This window comes from Fukomys damarensis, unplaced genomic scaffold, assembly GCF_012274545.1.
Source record: "Fukomys damarensis isolate Sample0158 unplaced genomic scaffold, DMR_v1.0_HiC HiC_scaffold_35, whole genome shotgun sequence".
Classification (NCBI taxonomy): domain Eukaryota; kingdom Metazoa; phylum Chordata; class Mammalia; order Rodentia; family Bathyergidae; genus Fukomys; species Fukomys damarensis.
Genome location: NW_022900947.1, coordinates 29772069 through 29786820, shown reverse-complemented (window position 1 = coordinate 29786820; position 14752 = coordinate 29772069). Strand labels below are relative to the sequence as shown.

The following is a 14752-nucleotide window of genomic DNA, read 5'->3' as shown; positions in this document are numbered from 1 at the left end:
GAGAGAGGGTGAAGGGAGGGCAGGGACAAGGGGAAAAAATGAGAATCAAGACCTATTATGTAAAGGTACAGAATCCCAATGATGAATGTAACTGTATTGTATATCTAGATTGTACCAATAAATTCAATAACAAAACAAAAAACAAAAAAAAATGTGGTAACTACAAAAATTTAATTAACTTTTCTGGCTTGCATTATTTTTAGCTAGCTTCCTGCTACATGTTTAAGATCATTTATTTATTTGTTTTGAGTCTTGGCTCTATGTCTTACTAGATGATGACTTTGGGCGAGTTTCTTACACTCTCTCAGTCAATTTCCCCTCCTGTCAGTTAGGACACTGGTATATGCTCTGTGCATTTGGTGGTGAGAATTAGCCAGTGTCCGTATGGGACACTTCCTTTAAAGTGCCACTCCCTTACTTGGATCAACTTGTTTGTGGTAAACAAATTAAAAATGGAAAACCCCTCCATTTACTGATAGTGGAAAGCATTGAAACATATTAATCTCTGGGCAAAAGAAGAATGTGTCTTTGAGCCACAAAACTCCAAGTGATTCTTTTTCTCTGAGAGGAGAATGTACAACATGGATATGATGATCATAGTTGTTTGATAATTTCTGAAATGAAAAATACTTTAGCAAGCTGGGACTTTGCTCTCCACTGTTCCTGATGAGTGTATATACAGCCCTGGTTTCCGTGTGTGTGTGTGTGTGTGTGTGTGTGTGTGTTTGTGTGCATAAGGCAGATCTGCTTGTGTATGTATAGGTGGGGAATAGAGCAGACTAGTGTTATTTATTTTTGTTTTCTATAGTTATCTATTGTGTAATTTATCCTCTATAATAACATAGAAATACATGCATTAGATTTTAAACTTTAAAGTCCCAATGTTATTGCAAAAAAACTTATTTTAGAACTTTTATACTTACGTAAACCTAATGTAATCATTCATTTTCAAATTGGCCCTTCCTTCTGTGAACAAAACCATTTGGAAGTTTTTGTCTTCAGGGGTGATCAGCCATTTCCCTGAAATCCTATATGTAAGTAAGACATCAAAGTGAGTTTAAAAACAAAAATGTGTGCTCTACAACCTATATAAAGTCATGTTGGTTTTACCCCTTCACTTCCTACAGGCCTCCAGGTAACCCCTTCCAACCTCTTCTAGTTGATTGCTGCAACTATGGAGGAGCCCTGGTTCTTACTCCTCATCACCACTTGGCCGCCCACCATGTGGCAGGAAGGATGGCTGACCTGGGCCATCAGAGAGCTCTAAGATACAGTGGAAAGCAGGATGGATTCTTCAAAATGTAAACATTGAATTACCATGTGATCCAGTACTGCTGCTGCTACATATAAAAGAATACATATGGCGCATGCTTAAATTAAAAAAAATACAGTAAAAGATACATTACCAAGAATGATGGGCTAAGTGGGTTCAAAGTGAGGGGGGAGTATTTTGAGGGGGATTAATGGCAATGTGTCTTTTGCTGTAGATATTTTAATTTAACCATTCACCATATTACTTGATCGCCTCCAACTGATCAAGTATTTATAGCACTTTCTGTCAAATAAGCATATCCACCTATTCACTGGATCTAGCACTGTGTGACTTCTGGCTCTTCTCCAAAGTCAAAATGACCATGAAGGGTAAGTGTCTTGAATCAATTCAGGACATCAACGCAGCCATGACAGCACAAGTAGAGACATTCTCAAAAGAGAACTTTCAAAATTGCTTCAGAAAGTGGCCCGAATGATGGAACAAGTATGTTCAAGGTGAGAGGTAGTATTTTGAAGGTGACTAATGGCAATGTGTCTTTTACTGTAATAATTTTAGAATTTAAAGTATTTACCATATTTTTGTTACACCGCATATAGTAAAAAAAATTGAAAGCAGCAACTTGAAGAGAGATTTGTTCACCCAAGTTTATAGCAATATTATTCACAAAGCCAAAAGATGAAAAAATATAAATATCCATTGATGGATGAGTGGATAAGCAAGGTGTGGTAAATGCCTACACTGGAATATGATTCGGCCTTAAAGGAAGGATATTCTGACACATGCTATACGTCAAAGAACCTTGGAAATATGGTAAGTGGAACAAGTGAATCACAAAATAACACATATTGTAAGCTTTCACTTACAGGCAGGATCTAGAGTATTGAAATTCACAGAGACAAGCAGAATGGTAGTTGCCAGGGACTGAAAAGAGGAAGAAATGGGGAGTTATGATTAGTGGGCAGAGCTGCAGCTTGAGATGATGAACAGCTCCAGAGGTGCATGGTGGTGATGGTTGCACAACTACGTGAATGCAGTTACTTCCACTGACTTGTACCCTTACAGATGGTTAAAGTGGAACGCTTCTGTGGTGTATATTTATTTTACCACAATAAGAAAAGCACCTAGATGATAATGAATTTATGTGACATGTAATGCCACTTGCATGCAGTAGAGGGGGAGAGGGATTTAATATCACCGAAGCTCTATTCATTCAGTGTACTCCCACAGCCGATTCTGACCCTGACAGTGACACACCTGCAGCTCTCCAGAAGGTGCCAGTCCCTCGGTAAGAACTGTTATCTCTGTTTGTTGCAGTATTTGTGAAAAAGAAATAAGGGTTGCATGAGTATCATCTAAAAAGGAGAAAATTTGGATTTATAAAGATGGCAGGAAAGCAGACTTCCTCAGATTTTTTGGTATGCATTACTTTGCCTAAAGATTAGTGATCAGTGATCCACGGAGCTATTGATCTGAGCCATTATCCTGCAGATGCTTGCGGGTCTGGGTTTCTTTCACTGACTGCAAGTTAACCTCATCAGCTGATCCAGCGCGGATGGTCCCAGGCATGATAATGAGTTTTTTTCCTAGCTTTTCTTTGCCACTGAGCCATGTTAACAACACCTGCTGGATGAGATTTGTGGCTGAAGCACGTCTGTTACCCCCTCCAACAGTTCTGCATTTGCGGTTTGTGTTTGAAAGTTGGAATGGGTAGATGGATCTTGTAGAATAGGGCTTCTTCCTTCAGAGGTTGTTAAAGAGCGGCTGCTGTTGAGTTCGGTTCCCAGCACTAGGCACTGAGTCCTAGAAGAGCTTTCTCACTGACTGCCTGTGTTTGAACTATTAGGGACGTGTGCACCTTGAGTTTTGCTTTGATTCCTGTGAACTTGGAACTCTCTTGACAACATATTTACACATAGGGGTGTCTCTTGAGCTTTGTGGCACTGAGCAGTGTCCCACTGCAGCTGCACAGCATCTCAGAGAAGAGGACATGGGGCTGGGAGGAAGGAAGAGGCCACTGTGGCAGCCGGCCAGGTCAAAGACACAACTTGGCCATCATATTCTCAGCCATATTTCAAGGTCTCATCTGCCTTCGATTTGGGTTTAACTACCATTCAGAAGGGACCAAGTGGTTCTGAGTTTAAATTCCTTCTCCACTGCTTATTCACTTGGCCAAATCTGGGTTTTATCTCCTTCATTTGTAAAACAGGAATAATAGTAGCCACTATTTTGTTGGATTGTTATGAGGATTAAATAGGATATTGTATAGAAAACATGTAGCTTGGAGCTGGGGATTTAGCTCAGTGGTGCTGCTGCCTGCCTCGCAAGTGCGAGTTCCCGAGTTCGAGCCCCAGTATCAAAACAAAACAAAACAAAACAAAAAACCAAAAACATTTAGCTCTGTGCTGGACATATAGGAAATGCTCAAAAAGTAGTGTTCTTATTGTTATGTTACAAAGGTTATTCAACATTCAATGAGTTTTTAAAGCCTTCCTCTATCTCTTGGCATTATTGGGAAAAGAGAAATTCCTAGGTAATGAAATATGCATTCTTCAGCAAATCACCAATTGCCATTTTGTGGTGTCTTTGGACTTGGACTTTTAAACTACAAGCTATTCAGGAAAGTCTTTTCTTTCTTTCTTTCTTTCTTTTTTTTTTTTTTTTTTTTTTTTTTTTTTTTTGCTTTTTCATCTACTTTCAGCATAGCAGTAAAATAATAGTAGTACACTGTATGCATCTCTCATCAAAAGTTTATATCCCATTGTTTAGAAAATACCATCGTACACATTCATTGCCTGAGAGAGAAGACCTTATTTTCACTTTCTTATATTAAGTGAAGTTCAAAAAGAGTTCCTTTCTTGTTCCAGTTCCAGAAATAGCTGTGGTATTGGGCAGGGGAAGAAATGAGTAAGAGATGGAAACTCTGATATCTTAACTTGTGGGGTTCCATAGAAAGCAACTGGGCTAGATTCTGCTGCCCTTTTCAAGGGCTAAGGCTCCCATGCCTAGAGATTAAAAATAAAGAACCTGCTCTGTGAGGTGGTAGCACAAAATCACCTTTATCAATGTAACGATTACAATTGAGGGGGGAGAAGGAGACCTGCCAAGCCATACTGGAGCCTGAGGCTGAAGACAGATCTTGTAATGCTGATCCTATCAATGACTATATATATATTTTTGGCAGTACTGGGATTGAACCCAATGCCTTTGCACAGAGCCACATCCTCAGCCTTTCCTTATTTAATTTGAAACAGGGTTTCAGCAAGTCACTCATTGCTCAAACTGGGCTCAAATTTGCAATCCTCCTGCCTCAGGCTCCCAAAGTGCAAACATTTTTTAATATTTGTTCGACGGGGATTTTCACATTACTTTAGATTTTTAAAATATTTCATTAAAACATTATCTTGATTACTGATTTTCTTGTTCCACTCTTAAAATTTGTGCCTTACTTGCCTTGTCTTGGGCCTGATAACTGCTACCTTTATGTGTGTAAGCTAGGCATGACACAAAGTAATTGTATACATCGTCTATTTTGTGCTTCTGCATAAGCTCCATTTAACAGATAAAACTAAAGCTTTCAGAGGTTAAATAAATGGTCCAAGTCACACAGCCAGTGAGTAGTAAACTCTGGACTGGAACACAGATCTATGGAACCCTAGCACCAAACCCTCATGCTCTGCACCCCACCCCCAGGAATCCACAACATTAATTTATTCATTTGACACATAGTTTTGAGATCACCTTATGTGCCACCTTGGGCTCGGAATGAAATGATATCATTCATTCATTCATTCATTCATACACACATTGAACAAGTATTTACTGAGACTGTGCTGGGCTCTCATGGGGATGGGCAGTAGAGGCAGTGGTCAAGCAAACGAACACAAGCTCATCTGTAAGCGGCCACTCATAAGAGAACTCATAAGAGAATTCTCTCATAAGTGAATTCATGGAGGGTTATTTTCTACATTTAATGGCACACAGTTAAAGCTTCTGAAATTTACTGTACAGTTTTAAGGGAACTGAAAGAAAAGGTAGACGTTTGTAGGAAAATGGATGCACCTTGAAACCATAATATTAAGTGATATAAATCAGACAAGCTTAAATAGTGCATGGTTTGTCTTACATGAAAACCCCAAAGTATAAATAATCTAAAGAGCAAAATAGAAGACAGATAATAGAAAAGAGGGAGCAAGATCTTTTACAAATGGAGGAGTGAAAGAGGGAGAGAGAGGTGGAAAGACTTAAGAACATGATCTTTATCACCAAACAACATATACTTACATTATTTTGTTTACATTATCTCTTTTTCCTTAGAATGTAAACTGTGTAGGAAGAAAAATTCTTCTGTTCACTGCTATTTCCCCACAGCTTAGAAAAGTTTCTAGCAGACTAGGTACTTAATAAACATCCTGAATAATAAATATGCTGAGAATCTTAGTTCTCCAACTGTCTCTGTTCTATGTCAAATAGCATGAAGACTGACTCTTCTCTCAGTCCTCATACTTTTTCATCTATGAGTTTTTTATCTGCAAAATGGGTGTAACAGCACTTCCCTCCCCACAGTGTACTGTGATAAATGAGATCGTGCATATGAGGCATCTGATGAATATCTTGGCATGTCAAAAATCCCCAAGAAATGGAAACTGTTCTTTATCACTGTGATATTGCTATTACTTGGCAGTGACCCAGGTTTCTTTGGCCACCAGCCTGAAGAACAAGCAGAGGCTTGAGGACAGGAATCATTCTGCTCCTGTGGTGTGGAGCTTGCATGTATATGGGTAAGTGTTGGTGAAAGTCAGATACAGGTACTCTGTACCAACAAGCAGAAAAATCGAGGAGCAACTCCATGATAGTAATTCAAGGACCACATGATATTTGCTGATGAAATGTTACTTTCAGTCTTCTTAAAATCTTAAGGCTGTCTTAAAGGGAATGTGGAGGAAGGTCTGAATTCTGACCTAACAAAGTATTTCCTAAGCAAAGTTGGGGGTGGGGACGCCACCTACTCTGCCCTCTGAGAACCCTGATTTGCCTCAGTGCTGGAACCATGACACACACAATAAGTGACTTACAGATCTATCAGCCATGGCTCTGGGATCAAGTCCAAGATTCGGTATTCAGGCTGAGACCTTATTGCAGCCTTTTGTGAATATAGGCAGATACTGGCATTAAAAAAAACCAAACATATACAACAAACCAATTTTACAAACCAACATATGCTGTATTTCTAGAGTTCTGGACTCATCTTCATGATTCAAATGAGGAAAACAGTGATTAGATACTTGGAAATACAATGAAGCTTCTCAGGAACATTTATATATTTTGTAATATTATGTCAGTACAAGGTTGGGCTCCAAAGCTTCCAGAAGAAAAGGAATCGACCACCAACTGCTCCAACATGTCTCTAAGAAAGGTTCCCCTAGACTTGGCCTCAGCCATGACCACACTGGATTTATCCTACAACCTCTTATTTCAAATCCAGAGTTCAGATTTTCATTCTATCTTCAAACTGAGAGCTTTAATTATGTGCCATAACAGAATCCAACATCTGGATATCAAGATCTTTGAATTCAACAAAGAGTTAAGATATTTAGATTTGTCTTACAATACATTGAAGATGGTAACTTGGTACTCACTGGCAGCTGTCAGACATTTAGATCTTTTCTTTAATGACTTCAAAACTGTGCCTATTTGTGAGGAGATTGGTAACATGACAAAACTGGAAACCCTAGGTTTGTGTGGAGCAAAAATACAAAAATCCGATTTCCAGAAAATTGCTCATTTGCCTCTCAGTGCTGTCTTCTTTGGGCTGAGAAGTCTTTCTCACTATGAGGAAGGTAGCCTGCCTCTCTTAAACACAACAAAACTTCATATCATTTTACCAATGAACATACATTTCTGGGTTCTTTTGTGTGATGGACTCAAGACTTCCAGAGTATTACAAATGACAAATATAGATGGCAAAAGCCAGTTTTTAAATTATGACACTGAATGTAATCTTGTGTTGGAGAATGCCAAGACGTCTACTCTGTTATTTAATAAAGTTGACTTACTCTAGGATGAGCTTCTCCTCATCTTCCAGTTTGTTTGGGGTACATCAGTGGAACACTTCCAGATCCAGGATATGACTTTTGGAGGTCAGAGTTACCTCGACCACAATTCCTTTGACTATTCAGATACAGTAATGAGAACTGTAAGTCTGAAGCATGTACGTTTCAGAGTTTTTTCTGTTCCACAGGTAGAATCTACTTACTGTTTACAAAAATGGATATAGAAAACCTGACGATATCAGATGCAAAAATGCAGCATATGCTTTTTCCTAATGCTCCTAAAAGTTTCTGGTATTTAAATTTTGCCAATAATAACTTAATGGATGAAATATTTAAAAATCCTATCCAGTTGCCTTACTTGGACACTCTGATTCTGAAGGCCAATAAACTGGAGACGCTTTCCTTAGTGAGCTGTTTTGCTAACCACACAGCCTTGATGTACTTGGATCTAAGCCAAAATCTAATGCAGCAAATAAATGATGAAAATTGTTTGTGGCCAGAAACTTTGATCAGTATGAACTTGTCATCCAATAAATTTGCTGATTCTGTTTTCAGGTGCTTGCCCAGAGGTATTCAAATTCTTGACCTGAGCTATAACAAAATTCAAAGTGTCCCTAAGGAGATTATTCATCTGAAGTCTTTACGAGAGCTAAATATTGTGTTTAATTTTCTAAATGATCTCCCCGGGTGCAGTCATTTCAGAAGACTCTCGGTTCTGACCATTGAAATGAACATAATTCTCAGCCCATCTCTGGGTTTTTTCAGAGCTTCCAGGAAGTTAAGACTCTAAATGCAGGAAGAAATCCATTCCAGTGTACTTGTGAATTAAGAGATTTCATCCAGCTTGCAAAGCATTCAAAGGGCATGATGGTTGGATGGCCAGGTCCATACAACTGTGAATACCCTTTGAATCTGTAGGGGACTCTATTAAAAGATGTTTATCTCTCTGAGCTGTCTTGCAATACAGCTCTGTTGATTGTCACCATTGTTGTCCTCTTGCTGATTCTGGTGATGCCAGAGGCTATCTGTTTCCTCCGCTGTGATGCTCTCTGGTATCTCAGGATGCTGGGTCGGTGGATGCAGACATGGCACCAGGTTAGAAAGGCAGCACAAGAACAGTGGAGGAGAAATGTTCAATTCCATGCATTTATTTCTTACAGTGAACATGATTCTCTCTGGGTGAAGAGTGAATTGATCCCCAATCTAGAGAAAGAAGATGGTTCTGCCCTAATTTGTCTTTGTGAGAGAAACTTTGACCCTGGCAAGAGCATTACTGAAATATCATTAGCTGCATGGAGAAGAGCAATAAGTCCATCTTTGTTTTGTCTCCCAGTTTTGTCCAGAGTGAGTGGTGCCATTATGAACTCTACTGCCATGAAAATTGTGATCACAGCATTCTTCTCTTGCTGGAGCCCATCCCGCTGTACTGCATCCCTACCCGCTTTCCTAGGCTGAAAGCTCTCATAGAAAAGAAAGCATACTTGGAATGGCCCAAGGATAGGCATAAATATGGGCTTTTTTTGGGCAAACCTTCACACAGCTATTAGCACTAATTTAGTAGACAGCAGAGAAATGCGTGAACTACAGACATTCACAGAACTGAGTGAAGAGTCCCGAGGTTCTGCTAATAAGGACAGACTGTGTATAAAGTACCAACCCCCAGGGCCACTGGGGACCACATACATTGTTGGGATATAAGTGAATACAGCCTTAATGATGGCAATTTGGCAATATCTATTAAAACAAAAAATGAAAAAATTGTGTCAATTCCTAGAAGGATTTCTAAGATTGTATTCTCAGGAATGTCTGCACAAGTCTGGAAAGATATTTATCCAAGCATTGTTTATAATCATAAAGAATTAAAAAATCATCTCAAATGTTCATCAAATAGAGGTTGATTCCATAAAGTATGAAATATTACATAGCTATTCAAAAGAATTAGGTAGTTCTGTATTTACTGGTATAAATAAACTTACATTAATATGTTAGTTTATACAATGAAATAAAAGTATACAAGATTATACATCAATATACTGTATAGTGATAGTGATTTGGGTCTAGGAGATAGAATTACAGGAAACATTTAATTTCTATGTTGTATTTTCCTATAATGGTTGAATTGCTCAGAATTTCTGTTCCTTTCAGAACTGAGATACCATCCAAAATGCCCCATATGCTTGGTTTTGACTGTTAGGGTTCATAATCAGAGAAAATGAAGTTTGGGCGCATTGAATGTAATTTGCTTTGGTCCCTTGAGACACATACAGCATCTCCCTTCGTGCAGACCTGACAGGACACTTCAGCCCATGGAGTCTCAGCTTTCAGCCCTGGCTCCTCTGCTGAGCCAGGGGGAACCCGTGGAAGTGGGCACCTCAGGCTGTGTGATGTACTGGAGCCAGGGTAACACTTCTGACCATTTTCTGAAATTGACTCCAGATCTTGTGATGCAGGTTCCTTTTCCCTTTCTTGCTGTTTGTCAACCTGGGTCTTCTTTCATTTCCCCTCAGGAGACTGAACTCTGTATCTGTGTGGCTGAAGTCAGTCTGTGGATTCCTCAGGGGGCCTTGCCACTTTCTGAGCATCTCTGCAGACAAATGGCACTTTTTCCTGGATGTCCGTGGTCAGTTTGCTAAGGATGCTCTGTATTTTCTCAATATATATGGCAAAGAGGACTGCACGGAAAGGAAATTGTCATTCTTAGATTCTAAGCAGATGTAGAGGGAGGAAGACTTTGAAATCTAACTTACAGCAGATGTTTCCTAAGATTCACTCCTCTATCTACCATGAACCACTCGAGAAAAGCAAAGACTGGGGGTGTTTAAACTGAAAGAGAACTCACAGGTGATCAGCTATCATTTTTAATTTTGAAGGAGGAAATTGAGGTCTTAAATTTTAAATGACTCACCCAAAGCCCAAGGTTCTTAGTACCTTATATTTCTTGTGTAGGCTAGCCCTTTTCCTTCTGGTCTACATCAAAGTGACCTTGACCTGTTGCACTTAACTTGAATGATTTCCATCCTTTCATTACTGTTCTCAAGATCATAGCCATGGACTGAGCCCTTTGCACCATCTGCCAGTCTTCCCTAAAGCTGTTTGACATCTGGCTCTCTGCAGTCCTTCTCCACTGTCAGATACAGATCCTGTATCTGCTGCCTGAGATGCATCACTGAAACAACTCTCTTATTCTATTAGTTGCTGGAGAGCCTACTTTTCAAATCAGCCACCTTTGGTCCACAAGCCCAGTTTGTGTTCGCTACATAGAGGACAGAAGCAAGTGGGCCTGAGTTTCCCCTGGAGGTGTTGAAAGGGACGTCAATCTAGGGCTCTTCAAGGCCCCTGAGCTCAGTTTTCCATGTGTTCTGCTGGGACCCAAGCTGTACTGCTGGCCCTGATCCTCTAAGCCTGCTGCCGGCCACTTGAAGAAGTGCATTTGACCATGTGTGCTGAACTCCCCGCAGGGATGAGCACAATAAGTAACTCCTGATTGTGGATTTGGAGGAGGTCTATGAGTGGAAGTCGATTTCAATGGCCAGGTATTATGCCTATTCACAGACCAGGTAACCAAACAGCCACAAAACTGGGTGCACTCAGCTCCAGGTGTTCCAGGTGTTCAAGGGCAAAAGTGAAGCTAACATAGGGCCATTTGGGCTCAGGGTGAGGGAGCTTGGGTGAAGGGTTTTGCTCAGGACCGCTCCATACAGCAGCCTCATGTCTGCCTCCTCACAATGAGAGATATGATGTACAATAAAAAATACGGTGAATGTTTAATAATTTAAAAAATTTAAATATTATTATAGTAAAAGACACATTGCCATGAATCAGCTCGAAATGCTCCTCCTTACTTCAGACACATTTATCCCGCCATTCTTACCACTTTCTGAAGCAGCTCTGGAGATCCTCCTTCCTGAATGTCTTCAGTTGAGCTGTTGTGGCTGCCTTGGTGTCCCAAATGCATTCAAAGCATTTACCTTTTCTGGTCATGTTGACTTTGGGAAGGAGCCAGAAGTTGTAAGGTGCCAATAGAGTGAATAAGGTGTATGAGGACACACTAATATTTTTATGGGCCTGCCTTTCCATTGGATGGCACTTGGCAGCAGCATTCCCTGTATTTTTTTTTTTATCACACCTTGTAAAGACACTCACAAAAGAGGACTTTCAGATATGTTTCAGAAAGTGGCAAGAATGATGAGATAAATATGTTCAAAGTGAGGGGGAATATTTTGCTACATAAAAAGAATAACCTTCCCATCATACTCTGCTTCTCACCTAAAAATATGGCTTCTCCCACTAAAGGACAGCCTTCTTCCCATCATGCCTCTTTTCCCAGACAGTATGCTACCTCCTAACAACTAGTGATGACACAAGCCCCTCTTAGTGATGTCACAGGCTCCCCCAATCCCTAGCCACTACATCACTCAATCCCACCCCAGCTCCTATAAGCTCCACCCCAGTCCTATAAGAAGTGCTCCCTGTCTTGGCCATATTGCTCTCTCTCTCCTTTGTTTGGAGACAGGCCGGCAGGTCCTCCCTGTAATAAAGGCTTATTATGGGCCTGCCTTTTGGCTCTTTTACCCAACAGAGGGGAATTGAGTCTTTTACTGTAATAAATTTTTGTGTTTTTTAAATTTAAACATTCACTATAGTCTTTTTATTTCATCTCACCTCATCCTTGGCTGAAGAATAAGTCCAGTGGTGGTATCTAAGCTGCCTTAAAGTAGCCACTCTACCAAGAAATGCACATTCTAATAATCAGTTTGAAATATACATATGAAAATCCAAATGGAATAGATTCTAAATCCATTCATATTTTCCTAAGACACTGAGACATTCCCTTTGCCCTTTAAGTCATTTCTCCAGTCACATTCCCCCTGAAGACTTTCTGGACCATCTAGTTGAAAGTGAGTGTGAGTGTGCCTTACCCATTTTCCTTGCTGTCTTAGTTACTTTTCTCATTGTTGAGACAATATACCGGATTCCAAAAGTTAAAGGAGAAAAGGTTTATTTAGCTCACAGTTTGTAGAGGTTTCAGCCCATAGTTGGCTGGCTCCAAGGCAAGTGGGCGTGGCAGAGGGGCACAGCAGAGGAGAAATAGTTCATGGCAGGCAGGAGGAGAGCAGAGCAAAGGCAGAAAGTGACAAGCAGCAAGTGATAACAGCAGCCCTCTTTCCCTGGTATCACACCATGAATCAATCGGAGCATCACATCCTTAATCCCAGCATCACACACTCTAGATCCAGCCACCTCCAAAAAGCCCCACCTATGACCACATGAGGCTTTGGGGTATAGATCTAGACACAAGCCGTAACACTTGCTTTTTTAAAAATTCATTAATTTTATTGGTTCATTTTAGATATACAATATGGGCATTCATCATTGGGAATGTGTACCTTTACGTGATATATCGTGGTTCTTATTTTTCCCCATTGCTTTTTATTTCTCCATAGCACTTGCTGCTCTCAGAATTATAGTACCATTTTTCTGTTTATCTTGGCCATTCTCTGTCTTCTCCCACTAAAATGCAACTTTTAGAGCTAAGATTTTTGTTTATTTGCTTGCAGGTGTTGTCTTCTCTGCCAGGAACAGTGCTTGGCACATGGCCACCCCCACATTTTCTCTGAAGAAAATATTCTGTGGACCCCTTGCTGACCCCCAGCTCTTCCGAAGTCCAGCGGGGCTTCTGACATTGAGGCTGCCTACTTCAGTGTGAGCCTCTGTTGTAAGTCAGGGATACAGATTTTACTCAGCAGTGGACATCTTTCCCTGTGTTAAGTGTATTTTGCTGACACTTTCTAGGACTTGCCAGCACTGGCACGTTGTCCCCCCCAGCCCTCACCCACACACTTTCTATGACTCTTTACTTCCTTCTTAGGAGCTTCCTGATCTCAGGAACTTGCCGTTTAATTACCTCAGAGTCTGCAGATTATACAAATCACCACACGTGGAATGTATGGCTCCCACACCTCAGCCACAGCCCTGCCTTTGCTGCTGGGTTAGCTTCTCTAGGGGAAGTTGGGTATCACAGGCAAAGCCTCTGCCATGAGACCACATCACAGCACTTGGGGGCCTTCTGCGAATTTTTAAGCCCTTCTCAGGGCCTGGTGCTACCGGGTCTGGCCACATTCTCCACGATCCTCTACTTTGAACAGAAGGTTGACAAGCTACCCCGGAGTTCTAAAATATATGACCATGGGACCTTCTCAAAGATTGCCAGTCAGGCCCCCATTTAAGGTGGGCAGCCTCACAAGTAGATCATTCCTGCTGCGTGGAAGCCCTGGGATTGAGCACTGGAATGGTACTGACATAATGATTGGGAGTGACTCTCATACAGACCACAGATGACTTCAGGGCTCTGGCTACCAGCAGTCCACCCCAACCCTTTGACTCGAGCCACCAGTGTGGGCCTGCGTCCAACTGTTGTCTCAGCTGTGGTACCACTTCTGTCTTTAGTATTCAAGGGTGGTGGCAGGTGTGCTCCCCCGTGTCACTCAGCCTCTCCCACCAGGGCAGTAGCCGCCATTGATGCAACAGGGCAGCCGTGTACCAGCAGGGAGTCCTCCAACGATGGCTTTCACAACGGAGCACAACTGGCTGTCCGTACGATATCCTCTCTTGCCCCCACTGATGGGTTTTTTGGTACTTCCCCCACCAGCCTTAAGCTGTGCCTGGTGAGGGAAGGACACTTCCTGCAGGAGTGGGACTGCTCCCCTCTCTCTGTACACGGACCCCACACTGCACTTTCTGCTATTAGTAGTCTAGGGAAGTCGGGTTCAGCCACCACTGAGAGAGCTCCCATTCTAGGAATGCAGTGATTACAATCTCAAGAGGCCAAGAGAAGACATGGCTGGAAATGGGGTGTTCTGTGTTTACGCTATAAAACTCTTGAACGGAAAGCGTATAGGACCAGAAAACAAATATCGGTCACATTTTCCTGCGTGCTCTGGCGAAGACTTGTGTCAGCGAAGCACAGTAACGACCCTTAAGAGACTCACTGAGTGCCAGCGCGCATGCGTGAGCGTGGCGTCAAGAGAGATGCTGTCACGGGTGTGCTGGTGAGGCACAGCAGAAGCAGAGGATCTGTGCTGCTTAACTAAGCAGGTTCTGTAGAGCTGAGTCCTTGTGATTTGCCATAGCACTCCTGCTGCTCTCTCCTAGGGGACGCGCAGCACTAACTGGGATTGGTGCCCAGGACAGTAAAGTGCACAAGGAGATGGTGACTGGGTTTGAACAACAGGAGGTGGGGCTCTCGATTGCAACAGTAATCAAGGCGTAGGTAACTCTTCTCTGCCCCTCATTGTTAATGTCCCTGGCCCTTTCAGGGTCCACATCTGGAGACCTAATTTAAATCCAATCCTGCATATAAATAGGGTCCCTGTCCTGCACTGCAGTGCAAAGAATCTTTCTCCAGGGACCCCGTACATTCTCAGGGCAG

General features: G+C 41.6%; 1 protein-coding gene across 1 annotated transcript; it reads left to right on the top strand.

Annotated features, from left to right (window-relative positions):
• The first annotated feature begins 4718 nt into the window (after positions 1-4718).
• Tlr10 (toll like receptor 10) lies at positions 4719-9070 on the top strand. Its single transcript, XM_010625089.3, is given in 6 exon segments — positions 4719-7509; positions 7512-8075; positions 8078-8596; positions 8599-8840; positions 8842-8945; positions 8947-9070. Coding segments are annotated over 6 exon segments (2397 nt in total). The 5' UTR covers positions 4719-6566; the 3' UTR covers positions 8972-9070.
• Positions 9071-14752: the final 5682 nt, after the last annotated feature.